Source organism: Procambarus clarkii, chromosome 52, assembly GCF_040958095.1.
Source record: "Procambarus clarkii isolate CNS0578487 chromosome 52, FALCON_Pclarkii_2.0, whole genome shotgun sequence".
Lineage (NCBI taxonomy): Eukaryota > Metazoa > Arthropoda > Malacostraca > Decapoda > Cambaridae > Procambarus > Procambarus clarkii.
This window is the reverse complement of record NC_091201.1, coordinates 22,464,841-22,474,594: the sequence shown is the minus strand read 5'-3', so window position 1 is coordinate 22,474,594 and position 9,754 is coordinate 22,464,841. Positions and strand designations below refer to the sequence as shown.

The following is a 9,754-nucleotide window of genomic DNA, read 5'->3' as shown; positions in this document are numbered from 1 at the left end:
GAAGCTAACGTTAAGCGTCACCTATTCGGTCGACAAGAAACTATGAAGACGGAGCCAGGAGCTGAAGCTCGATCCTGTCACAAATCCAATAACATGTAAATCAGTACAAACACACAATTAAACATTCAGTCATTTACACTGACGAATACTATTTCTTTATTTAATGCAAGCAAAAAATGTTTCTGACACTAGAAAAATTCTGTTAAAAAATATTGGCACTAATCATTAACAACACATCCGCTGCTTTTTATGGTGAACAAGTGCCGCATGGTAATTACATTAGATTAGAGGGATTTATTCGTAACAACTTATGCAAATCGTTACAGTTCTGCCAGCCGTGAACAGGTATACAGCAATGTTAATATAAATTGCATTAAAAATCATTTAGCTCATAATTTGAGTGGCTACATTGTATATTATATATATATACATTATATATATATATATATATATATATATATATATATATATATATATATATATATATATTTGACCCTTGAAACAATTGACCCTTGAAGGATTCGAACCCAGTCAACCAGGGTCTCCATGCCCCCAACAGTCTAGTGTTGTAACCACTCAGCCAGCGATTGTCAAGGTGTTGGGAAGTCGTGAGACCAACATGCACACAACACCCGACAACACTCCGGGCATTATTGGACACATATTTCATCAATTCACTTCAACATGCTTGGGCCGCATGATCATGAAATGTGAAGGAGGGAGAGGGAATGGAAGAGGAGGAACGGGAATCGGAGAAAGATGAAGAATGGGAAACTGGGAGGGAGGAAGATAGATAAACGGACAGAACTCCACTGAATTACATAAGAGCCACAAAAACAGCATTGTATGTAGATAGTATCCCTATCCGATTCAGAATCAGAATCTTAAACAAATCATTACAATATTGGCTGCACTAGACACGTGTTCAGCAATCAAAATAAAACTTATAGGGCATAAGGTGACATTCTAAGCTAAATGTCACTCACTTCATGCTAAAATTGTAAGGTTTATTATCATTGCTGAACACCTGTATAGAGAAGTCAATATTGTAATAATCTATATAAATTGTTAAGAACAAAATTTATAATGCTGATTCGGATAATGATAATATTTACGTGCTATGCAGCTATTGTGACTCTCGTATTTAATTAATATTCTGTAAATTATATGTAAACTTTCCCAGTTATATATATACTACCATTTGTGAATAAATGGTATTGACTTGGTTTAGATGATCACTAACAAAATTTAATTATACCATACAGCTATAGAAATTTGCTCAGATCAGCATTTTATATCAACAGACTCAGGGGCTAACCTGGATCATAATTACTATATCACTCAGCTCTTCTAGCAGAGTTTTGATCTTAACGGAATTTAAAATGCTTGTTAACAAGCCATTTATTTGTCACTAACTATTCAATAATTCAGAGTATGCAATTGGGGTCTCCCAGCTTTATTTGCAACCCGTTCTCGCAAATTCGTAAAGTCAATATTGACTTATTAACTACGTGCATAGGTGATATACTAAACATAATAGATACCCTTAAAAAGATTCATAGAAAACACCGACCTTACCTAACCTTGTTAGTATCTTAAGATAAGCATCTTATTGCTTCGTAATTACAATTATTACTTAACCTATACCTATTATAGGTTAGGTAATAATTGTAATTACGAAGCAATAAGATGCTTATCTTAAGATACTAACAAGGTTAGGTAAGGTCGGTGTTTTCTATGAATCTTTTTAAGGGTAGCTATTATGTTAAGTATGTCACCTATGCACATATTTAATAAGTCAATATTGACTTATTAAATTTTTATTTTCTGCCTAGTTCTTTAATTCTCTCTTATTCCTTAGTGGTTTTTCATCGTAACTGAGTTGATATTTTATGTCAAAGTTTGAGCGGCATATGCGAATGACTGAGAAAAAAAGTTTATGGTAATTATTGGACAGGTGATTCCCTTCAGATTGAAGAATATTCTATCCTTTATTCGTTTATGTATTATTTCTTCATGAGTGAGCGTGGACATGAAGATCGTAGCGAGAGCATCGATGCGATAGATACTAAGCTACAACATGAACATTCTCTCCATTCACACTTTTGCTTACCATGGCCAGCGTGTCGCAGATCTCATAATTCGCAGCAATACAAGATGAGGCGTTGATCTGTTAAATACCGTTACCTTCGACCAGGTACATATATAGATCATAATAATTTCCTTTGTCGTAAACCGAGTTTACCGAGGTCCCTCTAGGCCAACTACTGACCTTCTCCAAGATACAACCCAGAATAATTGCCTAATTCCCCGGTACCTATTTTACTGCTAGGTGAACAGACATATGAAATGGGAGGAAACGTGCTAAACCGTTTCTTTCCCGCCAGGAGATTTAACTCGGGTACGATTGTTAGCCGAGGACGTAGACCACTGTGTTACAGGACCAAATTCACTCAGAATTACATTTGTTCTGACTTTCAAATCTCTAATACTATCAGAGAAAAGCAACTGCGTTTGAAGCTTGTATCTGAGAGATGTTTCTGCAACAAGCTACTTCCCATGTAGTTTGTAGCACAGAAGTGTGCATGGAATCGTTAGCCGGAGATTTACGGCAGCAAACGACCGTGTAATGTCTGGAAGTCATAATTACCAAGTCTATTTAGCCATGTCTCGCCGCTCGTTGTAATAACACAATGCAACCCAGGGATCAGCTGGGGAGACCGGAAGGTTGCGAGGGGTTGGGGGAGAGGTAAGGAGAGAGGAGGAGTGGGGGGTGGGGGGGAAGGTAGGGAGTGGGGGAAAAAGGGAGGCAGTGGGGGAGTGAGTGGAATTGAAAATATAAGGGAGAGAAAAGGTAAAGACGTAATTGAAAGAGGAATACAAAATAGCAAAAACCTATGAAATAAGAAAAGGAAAACTACCCAAAAATTGCACCTTTGCAATGAATAACATTGCATACATGAATGCTTAAAATCACACACCTGTGTATATCCCTAAATTTTTAAATATATGTAAAGACTGTTATCATGAAACTAAAAAGTCTTTAAAAAAGTAAAACAAGTGTATATTCTTCTATGTTTCTGAGGGCTCTAAGGATATGTAGTCCTGATTTCATAGATGATGAAATTTGTGCCATACATATAGTCTAGTTTTCAATTTAAAATACCTCATCATTTATTGATAAAGCCACCCAAATTGTTCGTAACACTTTCTTTAGAATGAAAAAGAGAGAAGAATTTAATATTAAGAATACATTAATTTCTAAATTACTAAAAGAATTTAATAACAATTTAGCATTTAGGAATCCTGATATATTTAGTCACTAATGACGAAAACTTTGAATTTAAATCAACTACCATGCAGACAATTATTACTGCACGTCTCTTGTTTTCCACAAATAAAAATATTAATATTAAACAAGTATTCATCTGTATTTATGTATACTTTCATAAATATGATGCTGGCCACCTTGAGAGATACACAACGAAGCCCAACCTAGCTGAACTGAGCACCAACCATGGTGCTTATTAGCCGGTCTTCCGACACGGGGCCAGCCTGACGTCCATCTTTCTCTCTCCACGCTATAGACGCCAACATGTAGTGATTGTGCATGACTTGGACCCCTTCCCTCCTTCGTCGGTGACCCGCGACAGGAGCCTCCGTCAGGTATATAGCAGCACAATGACCAGCGTCGATCACAAGTTATCTTCCAACCTCCTGACGATAGACATGAGGAATCTGGTGAGTAATAAAGCAGTTTCCTGCCAGTGTTTTCTCAGATAATTATTATCTGTATTTGTCAGTGGGGATTTGTTGGATTTTCTTTCCCTGTTGGCTTGTGATTAGGCTTGCGAAGGAACTATTGTTTTTTATTTTTTAAATAATTTTTTCTCAGTTGGACATTTACAAAAATAAATGCTTATGATGAAGCAATTAAAGCTTAGATATAATATATCATTTGATAAGCATATAGCTTAAATAAAACAGAGGACAAGAGGAATAAAACAACACAACAGTGATAAAACTAAACACTTCAACAGGCATAAAACGGAACACCACGAACTGGATCAAACAGAACATCGCTACAGAGATAAAATGAACGCCACAACAGGGATGAAACAGAATTCTGCTACAGGACATGAAACAGAAACGCCTCCAAAAGGACAAAACAGAACGCCACAACAGCGACAAAACAGAGCGCCACAACAGACAAAATAGAACGCCACAAACAGAACGCCACAACAGACACAAAACAGAACACCACAAGACACAAAACAGAACATCTGAACAGGAAGAGGATTCCATTTACGGTCTACTTGTTGACATCCTTTGAATTTTATTTGTACATATAAGGCAATACATGACAGCTATTGACCGGTATGGAGTATGAGCTATAAACTTTCCCTCTGGGGTGGACGCGAGCACTTGATCAGAGGATGTACTCACCCTACAATGACCTGTCCGGAACCTCAGTGTTTCTTCGGCTCTACTGTTCTAGAGTTTTATCATTACAATAATAATAGTAACTATAATAATACCCTCTGGATTAATGAACCTTAAAATTCATCTTCCGAGTGTTGCCCGGCGCCATACATACTCACTTTACACCCCCTCCACACTTCCTCCACCCCTTGTAAACCATAAATATTAACTTATTTTCGTGTTTTTCTTACATTTTGCATATCAATTTATAAATTCTATAATGACAATTTTTTTTACGAGAGACGTACATACCCTCAGCGCCAAAAAAAAAATATTCTTCATAAGTTTTTCCCGCCTATTCACCATAGCCGCTAAGTGAAACACATTAACAGCACGGGTGGGACACGAACAAGGGGACACAGGTGGAAACTTAGTACCCAGATGAGCCACAGAGACGTTTAGAAATTTTTTTTTTCAGTGTCAGAGTAGTTAATAAATGGAATGCATTAGGAAGTGATGTGGTGGAGGCTGACTCCATACACAGTTTCAAATGTAGATATGATAGAGCCCAGTAGGCTCAGGAATCTGTACACCAGTTGATTGACAGTTGAGAGGCGGGACCAAAGAGCCAGAGCTCAACCCCCGTAAGCACAATTAGGTGAGTACAATTAGGTGAGTACATTCATGCGCGATTTTTCAGTATTCATTGTTGTTCACTTGTGACGTTGATATTAATATCGTTAAAAGCTTAGTGGATATGAATTGGCCTAATTGCAATATAAAATACTGAGTATATAATATCTTATTCTGTTCCACGTTATATACAAGTCCTAGAAATATTGATTTATTGTTCAGTTCGTTTGTTTAAATATTCAATATCCTAGTTGCTTAATTACTCATTTTGAAATTTAACAATATGAATTCTTGCAGATTCTGATCCTGTTAACAGTGTCAGTCAGAGCGACAGAGACGAGGGGAGGCTGCGCCATCTCCTCTAAGATACGGACGCAGGAAACTAAGTGAAATTTCTTACCACTATGGAAATATCTTGGGTCCTGGAGCATTACCAGCCAGGGCCTGGCCCCGGGTCACGGCCTGCAGCATATTCCTATTCTGGAGCCTCGAATAGTATATCCATCTGTTTCAGAGCCTTTTAAAAAATAATGCTTCTATATTAAGGTCAGGGACAGGAACTATAACAAAGGAAGCACCTTTTCAAGGATATTTACCTGCTCAAGGCTCTGTCGTAACACATTCAAGAGCTCCAGGTCTTATTAATGCGCCTACATTTATTCAAGACTCAGTGATAAATCCTCGCAGAGTTCCGGTGCATATTACAGAACACGCATTTATTGAAGCTCCTGTGATTAAATCACCCAAGAACTTCAGTGCCATACTAAAGAACATATAGTTATTCAAGATCCTGTGATAAATTACCCAAGAGCTCCAGTACATAAAAATAAATATATATTATTCAAGATCCTGCGATAAATCACCCAAGAGCTCCAGTGCTTAAAAATAAACATATATTTATTCAAGCTCCTGTGATAAATCACCCAAAAGCTCCAGTGCATACTAAAGAACATACATTTATTCAAGATCCTGTGATAAATCACCCAAGAGCTCCAGTGCATACTAAAGAACATATATTTATTCAAGATCCTGTGATAAATTACAGTTCCGGGTTTCTACCAGTAATAAAGCATGGATCTCTCATTAAGAATACTTTTCAGAATGACATTCGACAAGTACCTGATCCTATCATAAAGCTTGGACTCCTAGGAGTGCCCGACCATACTGTTGGACTGACTGTTCGACCTGGCCATGTGCGTGCCAAAATTAATAACTACATACATGATTTGGGAGTTGGCCATGCACATGGCTACGGACACTTGCTTCGTCAAAATCTTGCAATTATTCAAGGGAAAAAAATCAACCCAAGGTTGAGCCATGCATTCGGACAAGCCTTTGGACACGAACCGACCAACAGATTTAGTAGCCAGAAGGATTATTCTCACACTGGACCAACTGCAATGGCTGTTCATCCTAAAGGGGGACGATCTTATGTATTCAGCCGTGGAATTGGAAAGAGAGACGCAGAGCCTGGACCAAAAGCTGATCCGACAGCAAATGCGAACGCTGAAGCTGTTGTTCCTTCAAACGACTTTGGACTGGTGGTTGGAGTCAGCCCTGGGAGTGGCAACGAGAATACTGCGGGATTCCCAATATACACAGTCGGACAAACCATTCAAAATGATGCAACAATCTACGAAAGAGACACTGCAGTGACGACAACTAGTGACAACCACGAATTTGGTACAAAGAAAAGAGTGATCCATTCTCGTGACAAAGCCTTTAGTCTTTCTGTGAAACCCAATGAAATATATTCTCGTAGAAATGACTTGGAAATAGGTATCGCACATTCTGCCAGACCAGCAGCGTCGACCAGGCATCTCAAACAGGAAAACTGGCTGCAAAAGTGCACAATAAGCGCGATAAGGATCGCAAAGTGTCTCACAGAATGCAAAATGTACACAGGAACGGGCCACTTTCTAGCCAGGATATACTTCGCCTTGGTCCAGAGGGTACCCGGCCTGGTCCTCAGCTACAACACTGGCTTCGTTACTCTGGGGAAGGAGTCGGCACATGCCGTAAGCTCTGGTAGTACGTGTTTTGAGTGACGAGCTTCGAGATACTGGCTTCATCGCTAGGTTTACTCCGTCTGGAAGCCACAGAGCAGTCAACAGTGTGCTGCAGGGGCATGATTCAGTGCATGATGTGGCAAGCGATGGTAGTGATCAGGCTCTGCATCATGGTATAGGTCACGGTTTTGCTGTGGGTCAAAATGTGGGTCCTGCTCTGGGCCATGTTGGTAGGTCAAGCTGCGAGTCATGGTGTGGGCCATGGTGTGAATCATGCTGCGAGTCATGGTGTGGGCCACGGTCTGAGTCATGCTGCGAGTCATGGTGTGGGCCATGGTCTGGGTCATGCTGCGAGTCATGGTGTGGGGCCATGGTGTGGGCCACGGTCCGAGTCATGCTGCGAGTCATGGTGTGGGCCATGGTCTAAGTCATGCTGCGAGTCATGGTGTGGGCCACGGTCCGAGTCATGCTGCGAGTCATGGTGTGGGCCACGGTCTGAGTCATGCTGCGAGTCATGGTGTGGGCCACGGACTGAGTCATGCTGCGAGTCATGGTGTGGGCCATGGTCTGAGTCATGGTGTGGGCCACGGTCTGAGTCATGCTGCGAGTCATGGTGTGGGCCACGGTCTGAGTCATGCTGCGAGTCATGGTGTGGGCCACGGACTGAGTCATGCTGCGAGTCATGGTGTGGGCCATGGTGTGGGTCATGCAGCGAGTCATGGTGTGGGTCATGGTCTGAGTCATGGAGTGGGTCATGCGGCGAGTCATGGTGTGGGCCATGGTCTGAGTCATGGTGTGGGCCATGGTGTGGGTCATGCGGCGAGTCATGGTGTGGGCCATGGTCTGAGTCATGGTCTGGGTTATACTGCGAGTCATGGTGTGGGCCACGGTCTGAGTCATGCTGCGAGTCACGGTGTGGGCCATGGTCTGAGTCATGGTGTGGGCCATGGTCTGAGTCATGCTGCGAGTCATGGTGTGGGCCATGGTCTGAGTCATGCTGCGAGTCATGGTGTGGGCCACGGTCTGAGTCATGCTGCGAGTCACGGTGTGGGCCATGGTCTGAGTCATGGTGTGGGCCATGGTCTGAGTCATGCTGCGAGTCATGGTGTGGGCCATGGTCTGAGTCATGCTGCGAGTCACGGTGTGGGCCACGGTCTGAGTCATGCTGCGAGTCATAGTCTGAGTCATGCTGCGAGTCATGGTCTGAGTCATGCTGCGAGTCATGGTCTGAGTCATGCTGCGAGTCATGGTGTGGGCCACGGTTTGAGTCATGCTGCGAGTCATGGTGTGGGCCACGGTCTGAGTCATGCTGCGAGTCATGGTGGGGGCCACGGTCTGAGTCATGCTGTGAGTCATGGGGTGGGCCAAGGTCTGAGTCATGCTGCGAGTCATGGTGTGGGCCAAGGTCTGAGTCATGTTGCGAGTCATGGTGTGGGCCACGGTCTGAGTCATGCTGTGAGTCATGGTGTGGGCCAAGGTCTGAGTCATGCTGTGAGTCATGGTGTGAGCCAAGGTCTGAGTCATGCTGCGAGTCATGGTGTGGGCCACGGTCTGAGTCATGCTGTGAGTCATGGTGTGGGCCAAGGTCTCAGTCATGCTGTGAGTCATGGTGTGGGCCACGGTCTGAGTCATGCTGCGAGTCATGGTGTGGGCCACGGTCTGAGTCATGCTGTGAGTCATGGTGTGGGCCACGGTTTGAGTCATGCTGCGAGTCATGGTGTGGGCCACGGTCTGAGTCATGCTGCGAGTCATGGTGTGGGCCAAGGTCTGAATCATGCTGTGAGTCATGGTGTGGGCCAAGGTCTGAGTCATGCCGCGAGTCATGGTGTGGGTAATGCTGTGGGTCACAGTCTGGGACATGCTGCGAATCATGGTGTGGGTCAGAGTGTGGGTAATGCTGTGGGTCACAGTCTGGGACATGCTGCGAATCATGGTGTGGCTCAGAGTGTGGGTAATGCTGTGGGTCACGGTGTTGGCCATTCTTTAGGTCATCGTTTTGGTGATGTTTTGGGTCAAGGCGTGGGTCGTGCATTAAACCGCGGCGTGGGTGATTCTCTGACCCATGCTGTGGGCCATGCTGTGGGTCATGGTGTGGGTCATACTGTGGGTCATGGTGTGGGAAGTGCTGTGGGTCATGGTTTGGGAAGTGCTGTGGGTCATGGTGTGGGTCATGATTTGGGTCATGGTGTGGGTCATACTGTGGGTCATGGTGTGGGTCATGGTGTGGGTCATACTGTGGGTCATGGTGTGGGAAGTGCTGTGGGTCATGGTTTGGGAAGTGCTGTGGGTCATGGTGTGGGTCATGATTTGGGTCATGGTGTGGGTCATGGTGTGGGTCATACTGTGGGTCATGGTGTGGGTCATGGTGTGGGTCATGGTGTGGGTCATGGTGTGGGTCATGGTGTGGGTCATGGTGTGGGTCATGGTGTGGGTCGTGGTATTGATCAAGATAATGGCCATAGTGCGAGTCATATTTTGGACCATAGTGTGGGCAATGATGAGGGCCTGGGTCGTGGTCATGGAGTGGGTCAAAATGTCGATCTTGTTGTGGGTCATGCAGGAAGCCGTCATGATGTGGGCCATGGTCTGAGTCAGTGCTGTGGGCCATGGTCTGAGCCATGCTGTGGGCCATGGTGAGCCATGCTGTGGGCCATGGTTTTGAGCCATGCTGTGGCCATGGTCTGAACCAT

The 9,754-nt window shown here is 43.6% G+C and overlaps 2 protein-coding genes across 2 annotated transcripts; both read right to left on the bottom strand.

Annotated features, from left to right (window-relative positions):
• Window positions 1-7,487: 7,487 nt before the first annotated feature.
• Window positions 7,488-9,044, bottom strand: LOC123763514 (fap1 adhesin-like). Its single transcript, XM_045750644.2, has one exon. The coding sequence runs from the start codon at window positions 9,042-9,044 to the stop codon at window positions 7,488-7,490; it is 1,557 nt and encodes a 518-aa protein (XP_045606600.2).
• Window positions 9,045-9,095: 51 nt separating this feature from the next.
• On the bottom strand, window positions 9,096-9,416 carry LOC138352187 (putative uncharacterized protein FLJ46204). Its single transcript, XM_069304455.1, has one exon. The coding sequence runs from the start codon at window positions 9,414-9,416 to the stop codon at window positions 9,096-9,098; it is 321 nt and encodes a 106-aa protein (XP_069160556.1).
• Between the last annotated feature and the right edge of the window lie 338 nt (window positions 9,417-9,754).

What these genes read in the sequence shown, in the direction of transcription:
- LOC123763514 (XM_045750644.2), bottom strand. Translation starts at nt 9,044, where the DNA reads ATGGCCAACACCGTGACCCACAGCATTACCCACACTCTGAGCCACACC.
- LOC138352187 (XM_069304455.1), bottom strand. Translation starts at nt 9,416, where the DNA reads ATGACCCACAGTATGACCCACACCATGACCCACACCATGACCCAAATC.